This window comes from Cucumis melo, chromosome 8, assembly GCF_025177605.1.
Source record: "Cucumis melo cultivar AY chromosome 8, USDA_Cmelo_AY_1.0, whole genome shotgun sequence".
NCBI classification, from domain to species: domain Eukaryota; kingdom Viridiplantae; phylum Streptophyta; class Magnoliopsida; order Cucurbitales; family Cucurbitaceae; genus Cucumis; species Cucumis melo.
Window position 1 is genome coordinate 21,179,226 of NC_066864.1, and position 26,086 is coordinate 21,205,311.

A 26,086-nucleotide genomic window follows, 5' to 3' on the forward strand; every position below is an offset into this window, starting at 1 on the left:
TGACTTCCAACAAGAGCTGGTTTGTTTACTACAAATCAGAGGAAGGAGACTTAGCTTACATGGGCAATAACAATGAATGTGAAATCATTGGAAGAGGCTCATTACTATTAAGGTTCCCATAAAACAAAGAGGTTCTTTTGAGAGATGTTAGACATGTTCCAAAACTTAAAAGAAACCTAATTTTGTTGGGATGCTTGATGACCAGGGATGTACACTTACCAGACAAAAATAAACCTTGACGATAGAAAAAGAAGGCAGGACTATCCTAACTGGAAAGAAACTAGATGGTCTCTATGTGTTGAAAAGAGTTGCTCAACCTAAATATGTTCTATCGTTTGAAACAAAAAAGAATTATGAGTTGGAACTATGGCATAGAAAACTCTCACATATAAGTGAGAAAGGTTTGAATGAACCCATAAAGCAAGGCCTAATTCAATCAAGGGGAATAAAAAGACTCAGTTTCTGTGAGCATTGCGTGTATGGAAAGTCCAGAGGAATGAGGTTCACTGAAGGAGAACATGCCACCAAGGTTTTTCTTGACCATGTCCATGGGGATCTTTAGGGACCATCTAAAATAACATCTTAGGGAAACTCCAGGTATTTCCTATCCTTGATAGATGATTATTCTAGAAAGGTATGGACTTATTTACTTAAGTCTAAAGATCAAACCTTTGAATGTTTTAAAACTTGGAAGGCTAGAGTTGGAACTCAAACTGAAAGGAAGGTGAAATATTTTAGAACTGACAATGGTTTAGAATTTCTAGGCAACAATTTTAACTCAGTGTAGAATTGCTAGACACATAACAGTGGCATATACTCCACAACAGAATGGAGTTGCAGAAAGGATGAATAGAACATTGATGGAAAGGGTTAGATGTATGCTATCAGAAGCCAAACTTCCTGAAGATTTTTGGGCTGAAGCCTTAGCCACAGCAACATACACCATTAATAGAAGTCCTAGTATTTCTATTAATATGAAGGCCCCTGAAGAAATGTGGAGAGGATCACCTCCTGACTTATCAAACTTGAAGACCTTCGGATGCACAACCTATGTACATACTAAGCAAAGTAAGGTGGAGCCTAGAGCCTTAAAATGTATGTTTATAGGGTATCCTAAAGGAGTGAAAGGGTATAATTGTTGGAATTTTACTTCAAACAGAAGCTTGATTAGTAGAGATGTGACTTTCAAAGAAGATGAGCTCTACATGAACTCTGAAACAAGTAAGCAAACAGAAGTGCAAAATCATACTCCTAGTTTCTATGTTAAAATTTATCCATGTCATAAAGATTCTGTGATTATTGATGATCAATCACAATCACCAGATGCTCCCAGCACCTTAGAAACAGAATAGATAGACAAGCTGAAAACCTAGAAGCTTATCTTCTAACAAGAGATAGAGAAAGAACAACTAGACCTCCATTAAGATATGCAAAGGCTGATTTAATCTAATCACTCCCTAGGAGATGATAATGAAGAACATAGCAGTTTTGAAGAAGCATTAAATAGTGATGAAAAATATGAATAGCTTGCTGCAATGAAAGGTGAGATTCTCTACATAAGAATGAAGCATGGGAGTTGACTGATAGACCTCTTAACAAAGGAGTTATCCCCTGGAAGAGGGTCTACAAGAAGAAATTCTTAGGAGAAAAGAATGAGAAGGTGAAATTTAAAACAAGACTAGTTGCCAAGGGCTTTAAACAGAAAGAGGGAGTTGGCTATACCAAATTTTTTTCTCCAGTAGTAAAGCACACTTCAATAAGAGTTCTCCTAAGTATCGTTGCCTGTGAAGACCTTGAGTTAGAACAGATGGATGTCACTACAACTTTTCTACATGGAAGCCTAGAAGAAGACTTATATATGGAACAACATAAAGGTTTTGAAGCTAAAGGAAAAACAGACCTAGTTTGCAAACTAAAGAAATCCTTATATGGATTGAAGCAGTCACCAAGGTGTTGGTATAAAAGGTTTGATGTTTTCATTAACAAAATAGGCTTTATGAGAAGTCTATACGATCCTCTTGTCTACTATAAGAAGCTAACTGATGGAAGCCTAATCTATTTGCTGTTATATGTTGATAACATGCTATTGGCTGGTAAAAATTTTACTAAGCTAAATGAGATAAAAGAACAATTGATGAATGAGTTTGAAATGAAGGACCTAGGGTCAACTAAAAGGATCCTAGGAATGGAAATCAAGGCGAAAAGAAGCAGAAGGGAATTGTTTCTATCATAGAAACAGTATACCAAGAGAGTCCTAGCCGAGTTCAATATGGCTAATGCTAAGGCAGTGCCTACTCCTGTGGGCCAACAATTCAAATTATCTGCTAAGGACTCTCCTAAAGACAAGCTATGTCTAATGTTCCTTACTCTAATGCAACTGGAAATTTGATGTATCTAATGGTTTGTACTAGACCTGATTTAGCATACATGATATAACTCAAGCTTAGTCAGTAGGTACATGGGAAATCCTGGGAGAAATCATTGGGAAGCTACTAAGTGGGTATTTCGATACCTAGTGGGAACAGTGAACAGAGGTTTGCTATATGTAGCTCCTGATGAACCTAAAGTTCTTTTAAAGGGCTATGTTGATGCAGATTTTGCAAGAGATTGTGATAAAAGGAGATCCTTAACTGGCTTTTCTTTTACTTTGGGAGGCAAATTTAATCAGTTGAAAGTCTAATCTACAATCAGTGGTAGCTCTATCAACTACTGAGGTAGAATTTATAGCAGTTTCAGAGGCAGTAAAAGAGGCTATATGGCTAAAAGGTTTGATAAGTGAGCTAGGTTATGATCAAGACGCCATAGAACTCCTATGTGACAATCTAAGTGCAATTCATCTAACAAAAAACCAGCAGTACCATGACAGGACAAAACATATAGATGTTAAATTGTTCTTTGTTCGTGATATTATTGAGAAGGGAACAATAAGCATACAAAAGGTTCACACAGAAGACAATGTAACAAATTTTCTAACTAAGGCTTTACCTAAAGCTAAATTCAGTCACGGCCTAAATCTACTCAAAGTAGTAGATTTACATGTTGAGGAATAAATACCTGAAGTGAAGACTATCAAGGAAGTTCTTCGTTCAAGAGGGAGAATTTGTTGGAGAATTAATCTTTGAACTCAACTTCTTTGCTTCCTAGATTTATTAAAAAACAGTTCAAGAAGTTAGAAACTAAATAAAAAACTAGAAATCAGTTATAAATTAGCTTCTAACTAATTCTTAGTTGGTTTAGCCACTTTATAAAAGGAGAAGTTTGCTAGCACTTATCTGTATTCTTCATATCTTGTAATCTCTCAGAAGGAAATGAATTGATAGCCTTTAAAGTGGATGTAGGTGCTTTTGCCGAACCACTCTAAATCTTTGTGTTGATCCATTTTTTTCTCTACTCTCCCAAATTCCTTTACTCCATTGTTGAAAGCTTGAAGCTTACCCATTTCATGAAATGGAAGAAGAAAGAAAAAAGAGGAAATAAAACCTAGCCTCTGCATGAACAAGAAAAGGGAAATGAAGTAAATGATTTTACTTTACCATTACTTTTTGGACAGTCCCAAGCAAAGAGAGAGAAAATGGTGACAGCTGTCCATCATAAATAAACATTGCATTGATAAGTGAGAAAGGTAATAAATAAAATCTTTTGCTTTTATTTTCTAAAGATTTTATCAGCTAGTTGTACACTCGTGTTGGATTCATTGAAAAAATGGAAATAGACTAATGTTTAAAATATAAGGACACAAAAATAAGAAAAGGAAAAAATGCATATGAAAAATAGTAGAGTGATCCCATATTTTCAAAAACTATTGATTCAATATTTCATGAGCAAAAGATTTTTCCAACTGACGAGCCTTTCGGCAGTGGGAAAAAACTTGTGACTCTTAACAGTTTTAAAGCTTTGATTATGAATGAAGCAATCAAAACAAGAAATTTATCAAGAAACGTACTGGAGGAAAATAGTTATAATCCATAAAAAACAAACATTCAACTAGCAAAAGGTCTCAAGTAAAAACGTAACTGCAGCTCTTTAATTGCTAATTAACTCTAAAAAGAATCCCCCTTTGCAAAATTCTAAGGCTTATTCGCAACCCGCAACCCACTAAGATTACCTGCTTAACCATCATGACACCTAGTTGTGAAAAAGGAGCCAGTCTCAATAAATGAAAAGAGGTCATGAATTTAATCCATGGTGGTCACCTACCTAAGAATTAATTTTCTACGAGTTTCTTGAACACCAAAATGTTGTGGGGTTAGTGGGTTGTTCTATGAAATTAGTTGAGGTGCGCATAACTTGACTTGGGAACTGATGGAATCCGGTATGATAGAATAGAGATACTGATTTTATTGATGAATTAGAATAGGAATTACAGGGAAATTGAATTGAAAATGTCTCAATTCAATATACTAGGGTCGAACCTCTTGCTTTCCTTTCTTTCAAGGATAAACAAGCCTAACCAAACTCTCGCTCAAATGATAACTACCTCTCCTGCCTAAACAGAAAGCTATTTGTACTTTCTTCCCACCGACTTTCCTAACTAAAATTTTACAGCTCATTAACAGCTACTTCATTCTCTTCATTACCCTTCACACTTGCGATGCTTCTTTTACCTCTTCTACTATATTGTAGGATAATGGGAGGTCTATCATTACTCTCCCTCTCTATATTTACCTTGTCCTCAAGGTGAAAGCCTGGGTATAGCTACTGCATCTCCTCATAACTCTCCTAGGTTGCCTCATGTCTCGGTATGCCTTCCCAACATATCAACACCTCTCAACTCCCTGTCTTGTTCTTCTGATAACCGAAAATTTCTTTAGGAACTGCCTTCCATTCGTGATTCTCTGTTTAGTACTGAGTAGTAGGATGCACAACAACATGTTCACCTATCATCGTCTTCAATTGGAAAACATGAAAGACGGGGTGAATAGAAGAACTAACTGGTAGTTCCGGTTTGTAGGCTACTGGACCAATTTTCTCAATAATTTTGTAAGGTCCAAAAAACTTTGGAGAAAGTTTTTCGTTCCCCTTCTTCCTCAGCAACACTTGCCTGTACGACCTAATCTTTTAAAACACCATATCTCCTATTTGATACTGCACATTCCTCCTATTTGATCAACGTATATCTTCATCTTTTCCTATGCAACATGCAAATATTCCTTCAAAGCTCCTAAGGTCACATCTCTCTCCTTAAGTTGTTCATCGAGTGTTGAATTCAATGTCTCTCTATCACCATAATAGATTAAAGGAGGTGGCTGACGTCCATATACAACCTGAAAAGGAGTTATGCCCAATGCTCTCTGGTACGTTGTATTATACCAGTATTTAGCCCATGGTAACCATCTCACCCATTCCTTCGGTCTTTCACTACAAAAGCAACGTAGATAATTCTCCACTCCACGATTTACAACTTCATTTTGTCCGTCTGACTTTGGATGATAGGCAGAGCTTCTATTCAATTTAGTTCCAGCCAAACAAATAGTTCTCTCCAAAAATTACTGAGAAAGACATTGTCTCTGTTCGAACCTATGGATGTAGGAAAACTGTGTAATCTCACAATCTCTTTTACAAAACAGGCTACCACTGTCTTGGCTATATAAGGGTGTTTAAGTGTTAAAAAATGCCCATATTTACTAAGGTGATCAACTACAACAAATATCACCTTGAATCCATTAGCTTTAGACAGGCCTTCCTCAAATGCTTGAGGCATCAGTACAACTCCTATCCCATAGCCTGAGGCATCAGTTTCGATTTCAAATGGTAGGCTAAAATCGGGCAATGCCAGCATTGGGAGAGTCATCATTGCATTCTTCAACTTAACAAATGCTTCCTGGGCAGTAGTCCATTTAAAGCCCCCTTTCTTAAGTAGTTGTGTTAGAGGAGCATCTATGGATCTATACTGATGCACAAATCTTCTATAATATCTTGTCAATCCAAGGAAACCACGCACCTCTCTCATATTAGTTAGGCAAGGCCATTAAGCAACTGATCTAATTTTTTTAGGATCTACTTCAACTCCTTGCCCTGATATAATATGCCCCGGGTACTCAACCCTTGACTTTGCAAAACTACACTTCTTTCTATTTGCATACAACTCATGCTCTCTCAAAACTGTTTAAACTTCTTCCAAATGCTTCAAATGTTCCTCAAGATTCTTGCTATATCAAAATATCGTCAAAGAAAATTAACACAAATTTTCTCAAGTGACTTGAATATTGTGTTCTTCAATGATTGAAAAGTAGCTGGTGCATTAGTTAGCCCAAATTGCATGACTAAGAACTCATAATGTCCCTCATGAGTTCTAAAAGCGGTTTTCTCTGTCTTCTTCACTCATACGGATTGGATGATAACCCACCTTCAAATCTATCTTAGAAGACAGTGAGGCCCCATTAATTCATCAAACAGTTCCTCGATGATAGGTATTGGAAATTTGTTTGGAATAGTCACATTATTCAGTGCCTATAATCCACACAAAATAGCCAACTACCATCCTTTTTTTTTACTAGGAGCACAGGACTTTAATATGGACTATTGCTCGACCTTATGACTCCTGAAGAAAGCACTTCTCCAACTAGTTTCTCCATTTCCTCCTTCTGATGATAAGCATACCGATACGGCCTCACATTAATACGATTAATATCCTTCTTCAAATGTATGTGGTGTTCAATGCTTCTTCTTGGAGGAAGCTTCTCATGCCAATCAAAGACATCTGCAAACTTTTCTAACATAGCCGGTACTGATTCCTCTAAGGTATGAACCTCATCAATACCATAGAATTCAGCCATTGTCATCCTTCCATATTCAATTGCTCTACACTCAACAAGAAATTCTTGATCGGAATCTCCCCAAGTCTTGATCATATTCTTTAGGCTCACCCGAGATTTAGTGAGACTAGGATCACCCTTGATGCATATCTAAGCCTTGGAATTGGAATGTCAATGATAAATTTTTCCAATCTACCTCTGTCACTCCCAAGGAGTACAACCATTGCATTCTTAGGATGATGTCGACTCCCCCCAACTCTAGAGGCAAAAAGTTATCCTTCACTGTCCACTCGTTCAGCTGGATTTCTACTTCTTCGCATATTTCCTTGCCTTGAATTGCAGTTCCAGAGCGGAGGATCACCCCATAGTGAGGTGTTTCCTTAGTTGGTAGTTGCAGCTGATTCACTAGTTTCTCAGAGATGAAATTATGAGTGGCTTCACAATCTATCAGCACTACCACTTCATCATTTTGTATTTTTCCTCTCACCTTCATGGTCCTCGGATCATTAAGTCCTACCACTGAATTAATTGATAGTTTTACACACGCTGCATTGTCTCCTCTAACTTCCACAATATTCGACTCCTTCCTTTCTACATCATTCTCTTCAATTATTTCAAATTCGTCATTATCATCTTTCACAACAAACATTCGTAACTCTCTTTGATCCTTCATTTTACATTTATGGCTGGCAGACTACTTTTCATTACATCTAAAACATAATCCTTTCTCCTTTTGCGCCTGAAACTCTGCATCAGGTAATCGCTTTATCGGCCCTTCCTTTCGGGTCTCACCATTAGTTGATCCCCTTAAGGTAATTGTTCTCGTAGGAAATGTAGTATTTCCTTTGTTTTCGTTGGTGGAAGTGTTTACATTAGACTTTGTATTCCCCGAAGGGTATTGTGGGTATTTCCCTCCTGCATACCCATTTAAATTTTCCTCTCCTCTAATGATTTCTCTATTATTAACCAATTGTGCAATCTGAATCATCTGCGCTAAGCCTTTCGGGTGGAAAAACTCTACCTCAGCCTTTATTCATGGTAATAGCCCATTCATGAATGTTTCTTCTATAACTCTTTCTTGCAAATCAGATAATGGCGCTACTAATTTGTCAAATAAATTGCGATATTCTTCCACATTAGTTTCTTGTCCAATTCTAAGAAATCGACCGCAGATAGATCCCTCTCTAACATATCGAAATCGAACTAGTAAACGTTCTTTCAAATTTGTCCAGCCTAAAAATTTATCTCTTCCTAAGTTCGGTACCAGTTCAATGCTGGACCTTCGAAGCTAATCGTAGATACTATCATCTTCTCAGATTCACTAAGTTTATGAATTTGGAAGTGCCTTTCGTCGCGGAAGAGCCAGGAATTTGGATCCTCATCGTTCAAGACCGGCATTTCTACTTTTTTGAATTTGTTTCGGTCTCCATTGTTGTCATCGTTATCAGTTTTCTTCTTGAACTTATCTGCACTGATATCGCGACTGGAAGAGGCTTCAATATCCTTCAGTTTCGTGGTCGTTGGTTCTCGCATCGGCGATCTGATAAGCACTCGCTCATCAATGATTTTTCCTTTGCAGCCGTTATCATAAACATTAACATCGCTTGCTGCTGTTTTTCGGATTGCAATTGCATTAATTCCAGGTTCTTCGTGATTTCGCATAGGCTTGCTTCGATCACTGGTATTTTGCTTATCTCTTATTCTTTCTTTGATACGAGTCTGTACCATTTTTGCTTTTCTTTCCAGAGTTCATTGCTTCGATACCAAAATGATGAAATCCAGTATGATAGAATAGGAATACTGATTTTATTGATGAATTAGAATAGGAATTACAGGGAAATCGAATTGAAAATGTCTCAATTCAATATACTAGGGCCGAACCTCTTGCTCTCCTTTCTTTCAAGGATGAACAAGCCTAACCAAACTCTCACTCAAATGATAACTACCTCTCCCGCCTAAACGGAAAGCTATTTATACTTTCTTCCCACCGACTTTCCTAACTAACATTTTACAGCTCATTAACAGCTACTTCACTCTCTTCGTTACCCTTCACATGTGCGATGTTTTTTTTCCTCTACTATATTGTAGGATAATGGGAGGTCTATCAGACACTCATGGATATGGGAAAAATATAAATTTCTTCAACACTAAGATAATCTACTTCCTGGGATCAATGAAGGCCCAACCAAAATCTTTAGGACTTCATAAAGATTTGATAAGGAGGCTAGGCACTCCCTCCTTCTTTGACTCTTGAACTAAAACATCATCCGGAAAGATGATGTACAAAAATTTTCATAGTGATTGGTTCGAAAACCGCAAGTCCATGGGTGATCCCAAGTGATAGAATTTCATAAATGCCAAAAAGAAACCTGTATAGTATTATGTTGTATTTGTTCTTTTAGTCTTTTTTGCTCTTGCTATACCTCTCTTTTACTTTCAGCATTAGTCTCTTTTATTATCATTAATAAAGAGGCTCGTTTCCATTAAATAAAAAAAAAAAGAACTTGTATAGACAATAACTAACCTTAGAAGTGTGAAGAGAGAGGTTTTCTTAAGAATCAAACCACACTCCTCAATTGAAGAAGAAAACTTGTAAGGGATTTTGGAGGGTGCTAGCAGGCAAAGCCTCAAACACGGCCTCTAGGCTGATTGAATAATGCTGCAAGATCTTCCCCAGAAATGTCTACAGAATTGACGTCTTCAGGCACTGGGTTTAAGGCCTAGATATCATGCAAATCACTACTTACACTCAAAGAGGAATTGTTATTGAATATTTTGAGACTGGGAAGCTCTTGGTGAAGAAAATTTTGGCGCTTAATCAACCTGGCCTTTGAATCCAGAAAGGATATAAAATAACTCATTAAGTCTTGAGAAGGACGAGAGCTTGAGGGAATTTAATAATCTATAATTAATTTGGGATGGTGCATACATAATCATACAACAATTTGACCTTAGCTGAAAATGAAATGAGATCTCTTTTAGAAGGCCTCTTGTCAAATGATAATGACTAAATGGTATTTAAGACTGTTTGATATGGGATCCGGATAAAAATTTTTTGAGGAGGTTTAGGGAGAGGGGTTGCTTAGGTAGGAGCGAGAAGATTGCTAGAGAGAAAGAGAGAATGCTTAAAGAGAGTATATTTACGATGAACCTGAATACTGTACCTTTGAGAATGCATCACTAATGATTTCATGGCCTTAATTTTTTTTTTTTTGGGATGAAAAACATGACTTTAATTGAGAAAGATTTAAATAACCAAGCCCACAAAAAGAGTAATCTCATTATTAGGACTCCAACTATACAAAATCAAGTTCGTAGAATAATTGATCTTAATTATTGAATTGAAAATCAAAGATAATAGTAAAGGGATGTTCTAGTTAATGACTTTACTGTCTCCTGAAAACCAGTCTGCCAAACATGATTATATTGAATTCATAAAACCCCTTAATTTTAGAAGCTTAAAAAAGAAGGCGGATTCAATGTCGAAAATGGCCCTAAAATTCATTCCATCCGGACTTTTCATGAGTTTTATTGCTTTATTCTTCTATCTACTCCTGAGCTATCTTGCAACCTTACATTGGCAGGGTGACAAGATGGTGATGGTTGCTTGTGGATGGCGGCATACGATATCAGTTTCCTCCTTGGGCGGATTATACACCTATGGATGGAGCAAATATGGACAACTAGGACATGGAGATTTTGAGGATCGCCTTGTGCCTCACAGGCTAGAAGCATTGTGTGGAGATAATATTTCTCAGGTGGATCTTCTGCAGTTTATACTAGATGTTGTGTTCCTGTGCCAAATTTCATGAACATTTGACTCTTAGGGGGCATTTGGTTAGCGATAAAAACAAAGAGTTAAGTTGAGTTGAGTTGGTAATAATTATAGGAAAATTATTGGGGAGTTGACGCATATAACAAAGTGAGAAATGTGAGTTGTTGCGAATAACGAGGTAATAAACCTCTTTAATTATTGGTGAATCAAACGGTGAGTTGGTTTTTTTACCCATCCAACCCAACTCTCCCAAATTACCCAAGTTGCCAAACACCCCTTGAGAAGAAGAGATTCTTAGAATCTCTAGAGCAGAAAGGCTGAGTTCAAATCTTGTATCTTTGTTACTCATATTTGTGTTTGACAACTTGTCGGTCGGAAAGATTCAATTCTCTAACCTTTTGGTCCATTGGACAATTTTTCATACTATTACCATTTATTGAATGCCATAAAAGAAGCATTAAAGAATTGTGTGGGACTTGGAAACTAAATAATATATGATGTGAATGAAAGGAGTATAGACTACGGCGTACTAGAGAGTCTAGAATGTTTTTCATATATGCCTTAACTAGTTGAGTTATTCTTAGGTTGTCAGTGCTAGAAAGATATTTAAATTCTTCGTTCCTGTAAGAAATTGACAGCAAGTGTATGAACTCTTTCTTGATAGCAAGTGCATGAACGGTTTTCTTGATCGAGTCTATAGAAGTTCCATACAGAAGAGGTGCAGTGGGAAAATTTTGAGAGGTTAAACATTAAATTAATCTGACACTGTAGTATGAGATTCTATGAAAAGTACCAATTCAATAGTTTTCTCTTTTTGTTAGCAAGGACTAGACTGGAGAGTTTGGAGGTAGATTGTGAGAGTGCATGCTGAACTAAATTTTGACCGGAAACAATGCTGTTGAAATGAAAATGCTGGAAGTGAATTGCTTTATGAGGATTCTTTTGCTGTGATTATCATGCTACCGCATGAAACTGGATAACATTTGACCTCATTAACAATAAACAATTTTCATGTCATTTAGATGCCCTTACCGTTATTTTTTATTCCTTCCAAGATTGTAATGAGGCATTGTTGTCTCAAAATTTTCAGATATCAGGTGGTTGGAGGCATACAATGGCACTTACAACTGATGGAAAACTGTATGGATGGGGCTGGAACAAGGTTTGTCCATTGAATTCCCCTTGTAATTCATTTTAAATTTGTAGCTGTTGTAAGTAGTTTTTATATTTCTTTTTGAACAAGGGACAACTTTTCCTTGAAGGTTCAAGATGAAGTTTGGTGGGGGTCAATTGTTTTCTATGCTGTGTTTTGGCTAAAAATTACTGGGAGTCTTCAGCAACTCTTTCTGAAACTATGACCAATTGTAGGAGATTGTAGTTTTTGTCCCTTTTTTTATGTATATCCAAGATTTTATCATCATGAATATAACCTTTTATTAGTTTGTTTTCTGTAATTACCCTCTCAACTTCATAGTTCCATTGAGACTTATTTGTGACTTTCTTTAGTACATTTCATTATATCAGATACATTCTTTTTTCCTTCTTAAAAATAAATTAATGGATAATGTCATGCATCTTAAAGAATTTACTTAACAAATTAATGAAAAATAAGCTTGATGTTTCTAAAGAAATCCATGTTTAGACAAATAAATATAATGGATAAGGAGTTGCATTCTTGCAGATGCTATGTTCTGAGCTTTTTACTTATTTTGCTACTTTTGTTGACCTTTTAACTTTATTTTCAATCACTTAAAAGTTAACGTACATTGTTTCTAGTCTTTACTTAGTTTGTTTGATGATATACTTGGCATTGATCTCATATTTTCTCTCTTCACGTACAGTTTGGGCAGGTTGGAGCTGGTGATAACATTGATCATTGCTCTCCGATACAAATAAAGTTCCCCCAGGACCAGGCACATCCTTGTTACTTAGCTAAGAATTTTTTAAACTTGTCATATATTTTTGTTCTGTGAAAATATCTTTATAAGAATGAAGATGGCGATATGATTTGATCTTTCTTGTTCTCTTATCAGAAAGTAATTCAGATCTCATGTGGATGGAGGCACACACTGGCTGTTACTGATAAGCAAAATGTGTTTTCTTGGGGTAGAGGTACAAATGGACAGCTTGGACATGGAGAGTCAGTTGATCGGTAAAATATGTGCTTGGACTGATATATGTGTTCTGCAAAGTACTTCTGCTGCAGTATTGTTTATTTTCTTTCCCTGTAGAACCATCAATACTACTTTTGTTTTGATTGCTTGTTTCAGTTTTGACTTCTATTCCATATATTTTATATAATTTTCTTTTAAATGAACATTAGCTCAACTTTTGCCGGTGTTTTGTTTTAGTATTGATAGTTTCCTGTTATTTTTCTCTTGATGCAACCAATCATCATGGGAGAAAATCTCTACGAATCTTCACAAGGCTGATTCTTTCATTTCCTATTTTTTATCTCTTTGTAATTTCAGTATTAGTCTTTTTTCATCTCATCGCCAAAATTGTTTGTAGTTTCTATGAATCTTCAAACGAAGCTAATTACAAGAGACTAACCCTCTACTAATCGAGGATTAATGAGTTAATTTACAACATACTTCTTAGCTTATTATAAAAGCTTGTTTATTATTTATTTATTTATTCTCATAGCATTTTTGGCTTTTAAAGATCAGTTGGTGTAAGTTGTGTGGTATGATGGGTTAACTCTACACTGGGTAACTTTTTATGGTAGAAAGATTCGTTAGTTCAATTGGGTATTGAAAATTTTGGATTGACCAAAACTGTTGTATTTCCTCGGAAAGAGTAAGGATTATAATGAGTTTGGAGCTGGCTGGTTTCTCTAGTTTAGAATTTCCTTGCTGGATGTCTATCTTTGTTTTTCCAACAATTCTACTCCAAAGTTGTAAAATGGGACTGATGATATCTATTCTTTAATTGAAGGAACACACCAATGATCCTCGAAGCTTTGAGCGTAGATGGTTGTAGTGGTCAACAGATTGAATCCTCAAACGTAGATCCATCTTCAGGTACTGCTTTATTTCACTTACAGTTTCCACGTTCATGGGTGCATTTGCTAATATTTCTATCGTACAATTATGCTATTTCTTGTGCAGGAAAAACTTGGGTATCGCCAACAGAAAGATATGCAATTGTTCCTGATGAACCTGTAAGCTTCGTTTTAATTAGTTTTTCCATTTTTATGACATAATATTTGCATAGTTAGTCTTTGATCTTTAAGACGGCCAAAGAATTATTTAATTTTTAAATTCTGAAAGGGCAACAATTGCCATGCTTATATTTTTTTGTTCTTGTACTTGCGTTTTTGAAATGCAATATAACAAGCAAGATGGGATTTGTGAGTAAAGTGGGTTTGAGCTTTACTCTCTACCCTTTCTTATAATGGTAATCTTCACATTGAGCATAACCAAATTAACAAACAAGTGTATTAGGAAGTACAAGGTTTGTGGTTCAAACCCTTCAATTCCAATTGGACTCAGTTCAGTCTTCCCATACGGGTTTGCTCTACTTGCAAATGGCTGTAGTGATATCATTGCTTGATGGAAAACTACTATTGATATCTATAGAGCTTATGATACACATGAATATAATGTTAAATCATCGTACAACTGAAAAGCATAGGCTAAAAAGATAGGAGAGGTTTAATCTCTCCTAATAGAAATCAATATGAATTGAGGAAGGAATGATATTTTATTGATACCATATTAAATCACTAATCAATGAATAGGTTATGGTAAATTTAATTTTACCAATACTTTTAACAGATATTGATAACAAGAGAGGAAGGGCATTTCCTTTGATTGGGGAATTCCTTCTTCATCTGCCTTTTAGAGAGAGAGGGTGTTTCCTTTGGTTTGCTGGAGTGTGCCGTGAATTGAGATCTGTGGGGAGAGAAACAATAGTGTTCAAGTGTGTGTGTGGAGAGAGACCTTGGTGAGGTTTGAAGTTTCTCTTTGGGCTTCAGTTTCAAAGGTGATTACAGTATTTGGCAGTATTTTACCTAGTTGGAAACCCTTTGTTTAGTGGGTTTTTTGGGTGGCTTGTTTTTTACGGATGATCTTGTAATTTTTCTCAATAAAAGTTGTTAGCTTCTATTAAAAAGGAAAACAGATATCTGATATCAAAAAAATTGGAGGAAAATCTGGGTATGATGTTAAAAACAAGTTAATGCTGGGAATGATATTCTTTGTCCAGGTACAGGGGCCATCAACATCTGTTAGGGGTAACGGGAGTGATGCCAACGTTCCCGAAAACGATGTAAAAAGGTTACGTGTCTGATTTGCTATGGGTTTGAAAACGATGTGGAAAGATGTTAGCGGCACTGATTCACTGATTATTGTAAATTCTGTGTATTTTGTTAGAAATTTAGTGGGTAGGGGTAAGGGAGCTATAACATACATAAGCCATGTGAGAGTTTAACCCACAGTTTTTGGGTCTAAATGTTCTACTTTTATTTTGTTTGGGTTTTTAAATAGCCTTCAGTTCTAAATGTTATTTGCTTTGTTTAGAACAATGACTTTCCTGCTTTTTATGGCATGAAAATTAGTAACCTATCTACCCAAAACGATGTGCGTGGACATGAATTTTCAGTTTCCTTTTTCTTTTGTTTTTGTTTCTTTTTAATGTAATTATAAATTGTATGTCATATTTCCTTTATTTATTTATTTATTTATTTATTTATTTACGAGTATTAAGTTAAGAAAATATAATAAAAGTATCAACTCCAATTATCACCAATGTTGACCTTATTATTGATTAGAATTTATAACTTATCTAAAGAGGGTGATATGTTAAAATTCTTTATGAATATTCTTCTACGATGAACATTTTGTTATGAAATAAAGAATAATGAAACAAATAAAGAGAAGAATAGAGGAGAGAGAGAGAAGAGAATACAATTGAACTCAATTGTTGTCTATCTTACAAAGGTACCACACTTTTCTATTTATAGGACATATTATGATATATGTTACATTATGGAATTCAATGGGATGAATGTTATAATATTGAATTGAATGTGAGAGTTATATGAAAATTGTAATCTATGTAGATTATGGATATCTACATTTATAATATATCATTATATTTCAATACATTTATTGATGTTGTCATAAAATTCTACCAACAGTTATCTAATGCTATGCTAGTTTGTTTTAACAAGTTTTTGCTATTTATTAGCATTTTCTCTATATTTTGAAACTTATTACATCGAGTAGAATTGAAGAATTGAAAGTACCATCTTTTGTTTTATTTTTATTTTGCCTTCTACACATTTATTGTATTTGAGTTTAAGTGTCTAATTTTAACATTGTTAGAAGTTTAGAGGTTCAGTTGTTATTGAAAGTTTGAGAATGTTGTAACTACCACCATAGGTAAGAGTGGTTTTTGCAATTTGTATTATTTTATTTTAGCATTTTGTGTTCTAAAGTTTGACAAAAAAAAGAAGAGGTATGTTTGCCTAATTTTGAAAAACTAAACTCAAAATCAAATGGAATATTGATAGCTTGCATGGACTTTAGAATGAATTATTTCTCTTTAAAGAAAATTTTTAGGCAAAACTTTGGTATTGTCTTGTGTTACCATTTTCTTTTTCATACTTTTGATGTTGTTTTGGTTATTTATTTATTTTTCTTTTTGAAACTTATTCTATTTCAGTTGATAAAGAAAGAAAAAGAAAAAAAAAACTGTTATCAAATAGGAGACAAGTTAGGTTCTAAAGTACTTTTTATTTTGTTTTGTTATCTTAATACAACAGTTGAAAAGATGTAAGATTCAACTCTTTCACCTCGAAGGAACATATGCCACTTACCATTCTATTCTACCCTCAATATGAAATAAGTTTATGAAAATTAAAAGCTTGAATATGTTTCATAACCATCTGATTTTTAAAATTAATTAACCTTATTTCTTTCCAACTTTGTTGGAATGAATTTCATCCAACTTGAATTTGAAGAGTTTAATTTTAAGCTAAAAAATTCTAAAAATCAAAACGAATTTTTGTACTCACTTTTTTTTTTCGGTAGAGAGTAGATAATATAACTAGAAATTTAAAGATGAAATTTGAAGGACTATTCTAATTACATGATTTTGAAGGATTAAACAAGTTTTAACTTAAACAAAGTTTGGAATGCATCTAAGTCTTTTCTACCGTTCTCTAGGTTTAGAATTCGATTGTGGAATCAATTTAGTGATCAATTCTGAAAGTTTTCATATGAAGAGAGAAGTTTGAACGCTAGTTAAATTTTCAACAAAATTACTCAAAGTTCCATCATCCTTTTTAACTCAACAAACTTTGGCATAATATAGGCTAAGTACATGCAAAACATTTGCATAAACACAATTGCTAATTAAATCAACATCAGGCTAATGGAGTTTGTGGAGTTTTAGGAGTTCAACAACTCACCAAGCAACAACCATACTCATGGTGCAGTACCATAGATTTATGAATTCCACTAAAATGGTTTTCTATTAAATTGATTTTTCTTTAAATATGATAAATCAATTTAAATGTAAAAATTTTATGTAACTAAAATAATTATTCTAATTCCATTTAAATGTTCAATATTTAAATCTTGTTTAAATATCAAATCTCAATTTGTAATCGTTAATTATATCCAATATTATTAAAAATTCATTCTCTAAATCATTTCAAACAATTCAAATACATCAATCACATTGTTCTAAGTTTAATTTTTATAATGAGCTAGTAGGAGGGACTTAATAAACTTACAGATTATAAGCTCCATTGAACTGAGATTAACTGATAAACTATATAACCTAGATAATGAACATTTGTTAACTAACGGGACTGTCCACTATAGCCTGTAGTTGCACTCTTCTCACTAATAGACTTATTTGTGTTCACTTAATATAACCATGATTAGTAAGTCGATCCTTCATAGGTTGTTAGTAATCTGATCTAAAGGGATAACTTCTCTGTTGTATCTAAAGGAGGGTAGGAGAGAATTTCATTTTGCACCATATGTCCCCAACTATATATTCGATCTTACTCCTGAAATAGGAGGTATATTGGGACAATGTTGTTGTTGAGCTACTCTTACCTGCATATCTAAGAATAACCATGAATAAGTAGGAGTTCATAGTGGGATCAGGATTAAGGACAAGTTACCTAGGTCATCAAAATTGAACTAGTTAGTTTTAAACAGTAAACAATGTTATAAAGTAAAAGTAATTATTTTACGATTCGATCTTATATAAATTCTTTACATAGGACACTTTTACTTGCATGTCTCCACATGAACGATTTTGGATATTACATTGTCTGTACCAAATATAAAGTGGGTCGCATCTATAGTGTCCAACTCTATTTCTATACTAAAGACCATTTAGACTATCAATTTGAACTTGATCAACTTTTATATCACTACATAGAGTTCAAGCTATGTTCATACTACAATAAAGGAACCTTAGTTTATTGAATTTGAAGTTTATAACGATAGAAGATCATCTATTCAATAACAACTTATTGATCAATAATATATTTATTAAATAATAGAATAGTTTAACATTCACAAATAACAATTAGAGACATCAAACCAACAAAATTGATGTTTATATATTTAGCTTTCAAAAACTAAAAACTACCGATCAAAAACTAATATAAGCTGCAAAATAAATTCAAGAACCACTGCCCTAATAATAGCCAAATTAGTTCAACAATAGATGGTGGGGAACATAATTTCATGGTGTTAAAGTAGAAGAATTAGATTCCAAATCTTCTAAATATTAAATTAATGATGAAATTAGTGTTCTATGTTGATCAAATGTGGAGTCTCTTTTCTAGCAAAATATTTTTGACTTATTGCCAATTATTTATAACCATGTTTTCAATGTGCTGCATCACTAAAAGAAATATTGCAAATCTCTACTATATATTAAATTACATATTATATAGTGTACACACACACACACTACATATATGTATAGATATGATTTTCAAGAATATATTATTATTGTTCAATGTTCAAACATGTATGTGGTTGGAGTATATATTTCTCCAGCAATTGAAATGATAGAATGGTTTTTCTTTGGAAAAGGAAAAGAATGTAATTATATTATAGAATGTTGACATGGTACTAAAAATTATTATTTAATATATATAAGATATATTTTCTTAATATTAAAATATTCAACTTAATTGGAACCCAATCAATCAACAAATCTACCTTTGGGTTAAAATACTATATATTATTTTGCCTCCATTCGTTTAGATTTGTTTAATTTTAGTTCCTTCAATAAATTTTGTCCCCACATTGATTTTTCAGAAAGAAAAAAAAATATCTTTTTTTATCTATTTGCATTATAATGTTTGAAAACCTAATCACATATGGTTTTTCTTTTCATGAAAATTATTATTATTATTATTATTATTTAGTTAACTTTTGTAAATAATTAATTAATTTGGATGAACTAAATTTAAAAAGTGGGTTAAAAATATAGGAAATAAAATTGAACTACTAAAAATAGTAAAACTTGAAATTGAACAAAATATTTACCCAAAATAGGACTAAAATAGTATCTTATTTATTAGATTATACACATCTTACTCCTTTTAGAAATAAACATAATATTTACCCAATAACATAAAATACACCTAAGACATTTCAAACGTTATGTTACTGATTCATTTTTTTTTTAAAAAAAAAAATTCTTCTTTTGAGTTTAATAACATGCAAGAAATGTATATCATCACTTTTGATCTTTACGTAAAAAGACCAACATGGATTAGAAATATCAAATAAGTTACATAGTTTTAAAAAATAAATAAGAAACTATCGTATCTAAAATATTGCCAAGAAAAAAAACCTCAAAACATAAATCCATAAAAGTACAAATAATTTAAGGTGAAGATTTAAACCTCTCATACATTCCAGTCAAAAGTGTATGTATTAATAGATACAACTTAGACAATATATAAATATAGAATTACATTATTCAAAATTAACTCATTTTACGTTACTTTACAATATGTATAACGTACCATTATGTGTTATGAACATCATTATATGAATCAACTAAAAATCGCATATTGCAAACATTCTATATTTAATAAGGAGTGGAGAACAAACTTTTGTAATGTTGAAGCTAGCTGCCTTTTTTCTTTTCTATGGTGAAATCTTTAACCTTTTTAAGCATGACCCTACCTTGCATCCCCTAATTTCAATATTGGGATATAAATGACCCAAACACTATTTAATTTACACATTAAATACATATTAAATACATACATACATATTTACACACATAAATACATATTAAATTAACATGATTATAGTTATCGACATTACTTAATTTACATCTTTAATTTTGACTAAAATCAGCGTCAAATCCAGCGGCTCACATTTGATTATATATATTGATTATGTTTTTAGGGGTTGAATTCGTATAGTATATAATAAGGGATCTCATAATGTAATGTAGGGACAAAACGTACACAAAGAAAACATAGACCAAGGGGAAACAACGTGAGTCCCCTGATGCCAATAACATCAAACAATACGCAATTTGAGTACAAATGGTATAGGTGTGGGTGTCGATGAAAATGCAATAAAATATATCAATAAAAAAAGGAAAAAAAAAAATACAACTTTTTAATTATAGTTGAATATATATATATATATATATATATATATATATATATATGTATGTATATATATATATATGTATGTATGAGCTTCTTAATTCTACTAAATTAGCCATACATAGCCAAATATTCCTCTTATCTTTCTGCCTCTCCTTTTTTTATAATATATTTAGATAGATATTAAGTTTTTGGCACCAAAGAATAAAAGAATTTCAAAGATTTCCTTCAAAAAAATCCCAACGGAAAAAGAGAGTTGAAAGGGTTTTCCACGCGAAGTTCTTTTTATTATTATTATTTTTTTTTTAAAAAAAAGCAACAGATGATATCAACAGGCCTTCTATTATTAAGAATATGCAATCATATATAGTTTCCTATTAGCTAAATAAAGAGACATGGTTGATATCATAAGTAAACATAATTATAATCTCTTCTTTACTCTCTCGAGACAATTTTGTTAAATCAACCTTAAAATAATCATGAAGAATTATTTTCAAAGTGAATAAAGTCATACACAATAATGTATATATATATGAAAGGGTTTTTGGTCCTAAACAACGAGTATGAGCCAATTCCCGCGTCGATAGATCTTAGTCAGATGCAAAACAATGCTCCCTTAAGAGATTATGTTAATTGGTGGTTGAGTTCGATATAATTAATTGTGTGTTTATGAAAAATTAAGATGAATTGACCTGAATAAGAGCTAAATAAATGTATGATTATTGAGACTAGTCCAATCCTCGGGCGCACCCAAACCCAAAGACCCCTTGAAAGTCCACATGTCTATTAAAAAAGTCTAGCAAGATGAATCTTTGATCAGCCTAGCCAAGGTCGCTCTCGTATCACCAAAATTTTAGTATGGAACATACCCCAAGTGAAATAGATGAATAAATTATATAAATAGTTTGATTCCTTTACGGCTACACTAAATACCTTATGGACTAACTTAGGTATTAATATAACACAACACATGCAAATTCATTTGTAGGTCAACTCAAATGAATTCTTCTAAATCAAAAGAGTAAAAAATGAACCCAACTCAACGATAAGTGACATAACTTTTAGAAGATTTAATATCCTTCCCACAAGCGTGGAACTAAAAGAAAAAAGAAAAAAAAAAGTCAAAAAAGAGACTAGTGAGAGCAAAGAAGGTAGGGTTTTTAAAATTTGACTTTAGCCAAAAGAGAGGGCATGCCCTGTCTTTTATGAAGCTATATCCACACAACACTTACTCTCTCTTTTCCTCTCTATATAATATAAATTCAGTACATAATACTTTGTTATGTGTGTTTTTTCATATCAGTTTTATTGTGGAAAGTACTTAGCCATATTATCATTCAAATAATGGGTGTTGAGCATTATTTGATATGCATTTCCCATAAACATTACAAGAAACAACTTCAATTGCAAACTGTGGAGCTTAAAGTTGCCATGGATTGTGATGGATGTGAACTTAAAGTCAAGAAAGCCCTCTCTTCCTTACGAGGTTTCTTTTTTTCTTCTCATTCTTCTCTTTTTTTTCTTTTCTATCGTTTCTTTTATTTTTGAAGAATTTGAATCTACGACATTTAAATTATACTGATTACATAAACTACTTTCTCACATTTTCAAGCTGCATTACGACGTTTACCAAAGATATATATTGCAAGTTTTATTTCACTAAACATTATGTGTGATAATGTTTTTATAATCGGTCGTTAATTAAAGTGATTTTAAGAGGTTTTTGTTTTTTTATTGTACTCTTTGTTATTACAAAAGCTATTTCTCTTTCTCTCTTTATTTTTGTATGTAAAAAAATATGTATGTTTACTATTTTATTTGAATTGATAACCATCTTTCTAAAATATTTAAAGATATAACACAATGTAATAGAATTTATAAATATATAAAAATTTAGATCTAATTAATAAAACTTTATCAAAGTTTTTATATTTACAATTTTTTGAAAACTATATAATTATAATTAGTATAAAAATATTACCTTATCCTATTTTTTTTTCATAAACAATAATACGATAGTAATTAACATTAAAATTTTCTAAGAGGTTAAATGATCTTAAATTCAAAAGAATTTATATATCATTTATAGACTATGAGTTGTTGTGTAAAGAACCTTTAAAAGGCAAGGTTGGTGTGGGAAATGATTTTTCAAAAAGACATTCCCGTTTTATTGGAAGGAAGAAAGAAAACCAATTTTCCAAATAATGGAAATTAAGTGGATCATTTTACTTCTTTTCCTCCTCATGTGTGTTTTAATTTTAAACATTTTGATATATAGCAAGATAAATTAAAATATTTACGAATTATAGTAAATTTTAAGATCTAGGACAGAAAAACACGAACATTTTTTTTTTTTTTTTGTAATTCTTTTGAGACTAGTTGCTATGAGGAATATTTTGGAGTTAATAATTAAACGTATAATTTAAATAATTGCAAACCTAACAAAATCTATTGATCATGTCGATAAACTAAGATCAAATTTTAAATTTTTGATATCTAGATTACTGTGTTGTATCTACTATATTTGATTGTTAGATGTGCAGCCATTGCTGTTCCTGTTGAAAGGAAAATATTATGATATATTGGTGTATATGTAGGGGTGAAATCTGTGAAGATAAATAGAAAGCAACTAAAGGTGACAGTTATAGGATATGTGGAAGCAAGCAAAGTATTGAAGAAGGCAAAATCCACAGGAAAAAAGGCAGAGATTTGGCCATATGTCCCCTATAATTTAGTGGCTCATCCCTATATTCCTCCATTTTATGACAAAAAAGCCCCTCCTGGCTATGTCAGAAATGCTAATAATGCTACTGTTGAGGACAATAACAATGCAAGTTTTCTCAAGTTTGATGACCCTTCAAATTTTGTCTCCATCTTTAGTGATGATAACCCTAATGCTGCTTGCTCCATCATGTAGTAAAATCAAATATTATTCCTTGCATTCCATAGCAATTTTTGGAGTAATAATCGCGTGTATAACAATAACATTTACCAAAATCTATCAATAATGATAGATTCTTTTAGAGATATTATATAGTTTATCAATAGTAGACTACATAACTACATTTAAATTTTGTTACATGTACATGTTCTTTTGCATTGGTTATTATACTTGCAATTGTCCTTTAATTTCACAACGTTTTTCTTAAAATAATCTATTATGTCGACAAAATGATCTTATGACTCTCTCATTCATATATATCAACCTCCTAATAAATGGATGTTAGTGTGATTAGATGAAACAAATATATTTGGATTCATGTAATATGAACACAATTATAATTGTTCAGATATAAAGGTTCACTTTGCTATTGTTATGTTGCTAAAAACTAAGACATATGCATCACTTCCAATGTATTGTTAATTACTCAACTTTAAAAAATCTGCATGTTTAATAATTAGTACAATGCATAATCTTTAATAAAACATAAATTATGTACAAACTCAATAAAAATGATTGAAACTTAGCTTATTATTAAAATTCAAGCACACAATAGTATGCAAACGATAATTGCAATTGGAGGGTAATATAAAAGGCAAACATAGAAATTATATTTAAAAAATAATTCAATAATAAATAAGAATGTAATCTATAATAATTATAATATTTGAAATTCAAATTAGATTTGAAAAAAAGGAAGAGAAGTAAAAAAGGAATAAAGAAATGCAAACAAAAGCATCACTTTGTTGTTTGGTAATTAATGGCTTTGGTGAGGATACCAACAGAATCAAACTTTTGTCTTCTTTTTGGCTTTTTTTGAACTTTTCTTTTATCCTTTTCTTTTCTTCTTTTATTTCTTTAACCTTTTCTAACATTTTTTCATATCCTAAGGCAGCGTAAAGTACCTCTTCTTATAATATATGACAATTCATTTCAAACTATTTAGGCATTATTTGTTGTTTAATTTTTTAATTTTTTTTAATTAAGCCCTGTAACCACTGCTTTTTACCTTTAAATTTTTTCATATATTATCTGCATTTTACCAATTGTTCAAAAAAATCAAATTGAAATTTGAAACCTAAAACGTAAAAGTACACTATTAGAAATTAGGGTTTTAATGACACTCGAAATCAATAAAAACGGGTAGGATGGAGTAAAATGTGTCGTTAAAAATGAAAAGGCAGAAATTTTCTTGACACAGTTTAATTTTGGGAAACTTACATAAATGTAACAAAACTATAAACTATTTACGGTCTGTGTAACAACCTCATTAAGGCAAATTATTTTTTCAGAATTCCTTATTTGCCCTTAATCTTTTATAACGATCTTTCACATCTGATTTTCTTCTTCTTCCTGATTGTTTCACGATCGTCGTTTCCGAGTTATTCATCTCATCTTTTATATATCTTTCATCTTGATCATTCGAGCTATTCCGAGTTATTTTTTGTAATTTTCGACAACATTCGCTCTGATATCCATTATCTTCAATAACATCGTTTCTCTTCTTGTCATCTTAGACAATCAAGATCGTGTATACTGCTCTGTTGATATCATCTCAATTTTTTTTGGTTTCAGTGAGTATTCTAAATATCGTTTTTCTTTGAACTATTTAGTTGATTATAAAATTTCGTTCAGAATTATATATTTCGGCGTGAAGATAGAATGTTTAGTATATGTAGGTATTACTGTAAGACATCCTGTATTTGGTTATGAAGATCGTTGAATGTTTTGATTACTGTTTACGTTGATTTAAGAATTTATATTTCAGTATGAATGTCGTTTGAGTTTTTTGTTGTTTGTAAGAATTTAAGATTTTTTATTTCGCTTTGCACTTTTAAGAATCACTGCAAGATGTGTATATCTTTATGAAGATCAATAATTTGAAGTTTTTCAGGATAATTTTCATTGAATTACTTGATCGTTTGCCTCTATCAACATGATCGTTTAACAATATACAAATGATTGTTTTGTTGTAGAACACGAAAATTTTCAATATTTTGTATGATCCGCATCTTTAAACGATTTTGTATCAAATTCAATACGATTGTTTAAACGATGAGCATCTAAAAACGATCGTGTATCAATTTCAATAGGATGGTTTATACGAACAGTATCTTTGAACGATCATGTATCAAATTGGATATGATGGTTTAAACGATCAGTGTCTTTAAACGATCATTTAATTTATTATATACGATCGTGTATTGGTGTTAAACGGTCGTTTAGTATTTATTAACTTCTTTGCACGATCGTTTAGTATTCTCTTATTACATCTAAATACTTAATTATATTTTCTTTTTTTCCAGATTAGAATGTCTATTCCTATTGTTGTTTTTTATGGAGGTCAATGGAATGGCTGCAATGCTTAAGAGAATTACTTGGTGTCCTAAATTTTGGTAGATATGCGAGTCAACTTTAATTCTTTAGTTTGCTTTGACATGTGAACAACTTGAATTGGATGAATCAATAGAATTATCTGTTTTATTTGATTTTGGTAAAAGTAATGTTCAAACTGTGTTATCGATAAAGAAGGACAATGATGTTGCTTGGTATTTAGCTTTTGTTAAAAATGCAACCAGTAGACATCCATTAGTTGCCCATGTAAGTGTTGATTGTTTGAAAACGTCTTCTTCATCTAGTAGTGTACGGGGGAATATTGATATGTCACTGAATATAGGTTTTTCTTCTTCTGTTTCAAATGATGAAGTTATAAGAGACATCTCTTATTATTCTAATTTGAAGGAAAAAAAAAGTTTATTTGAAAGTAAAGAAGTGCTTTTAAAGTGTTTTTGCATAATAGCAGTGAAAAACAACTTTCAATTTAGAACTACAGTATCAAATTTGAGGTCTCTTAGATTTAGATGTCTGCAAGAAGGCTGCAAATGGTATGTAAGGGTATCTCGTTATAAGAAGAATGATTTGTGGATGCTACGAAAATACACTTCTGACCATGATTGTTCATTGAGTATTGCCCAATGTTCTCACATGCAAGCTTCGTC

General features: G+C 32.3%; 2 protein-coding genes across 4 annotated transcripts in view; both read left to right on the top strand.

The window, feature by feature from the left end:
• The window catches only part of LOC103486094 (ultraviolet-B receptor UVR8), a 29,909-nt gene extending 14,800 nt beyond the window's left edge, over positions 1 to 15,109 (top strand). For 2 of the 3 annotated variants that reach the window (XM_008443924.3, XM_051088450.1), the window contains 7 exons: positions 10,340 to 10,513; positions 11,621 to 11,692; positions 12,372 to 12,443; positions 12,564 to 12,682; positions 13,468 to 13,553; positions 13,641 to 13,693; positions 14,740 to 15,109. In XM_008443924.3, coding sequence (XP_008442146.1) covers positions 10,340 to 10,513; positions 11,621 to 11,692; positions 12,372 to 12,443; positions 12,564 to 12,682; positions 13,468 to 13,553; positions 13,641 to 13,693; positions 14,740 to 14,823 — 660 coding nt within the window. In that variant the 3' untranslated portion in view covers positions 14,824 to 15,109. The remainder of the gene's footprint in view (positions 1 to 10,339; positions 10,514 to 11,620; positions 11,693 to 12,371; positions 12,444 to 12,563; positions 12,683 to 13,467; positions 13,554 to 13,640; positions 13,694 to 14,739) is intronic. The other variant, XM_008443928.3, reaches the window with a different exon arrangement.
• A 6,334-nt stretch (positions 15,110 to 21,443) lies between these two features.
• On the top strand, positions 21,444 to 23,233 carry LOC103486093 (heavy metal-associated isoprenylated plant protein 23-like). Its single transcript, XM_008443923.3, has 2 exons — positions 21,444 to 21,632; positions 22,744 to 23,233. Exons 1-2 carry the CDS (start codon positions 21,491 to 21,493, stop codon positions 23,061 to 23,063), a joined length of 462 nt encoding a protein of 153 aa, XP_008442145.2. The 5' UTR covers positions 21,444 to 21,490; the 3' UTR covers positions 23,064 to 23,233.
• Positions 23,234 to 26,086: the final 2,853 nt, after the last annotated feature.

Bases quoted from the DNA above. Each gene is read 5' to 3' on its own strand.
- LOC103486093 (XM_008443923.3), top strand. From the start codon at position 21,491: ATGGGTGTTGAGCATTATTTGATATGCATTTCCCATAAACATTACAAG. The intron at 21,633-22,743 runs GTTTCTTTTTTT...GTGTATATGTAG, and splicing joins AGCCCTCTCTTCCTTACGAG to GGGTGAAATCTGTGAAGATA.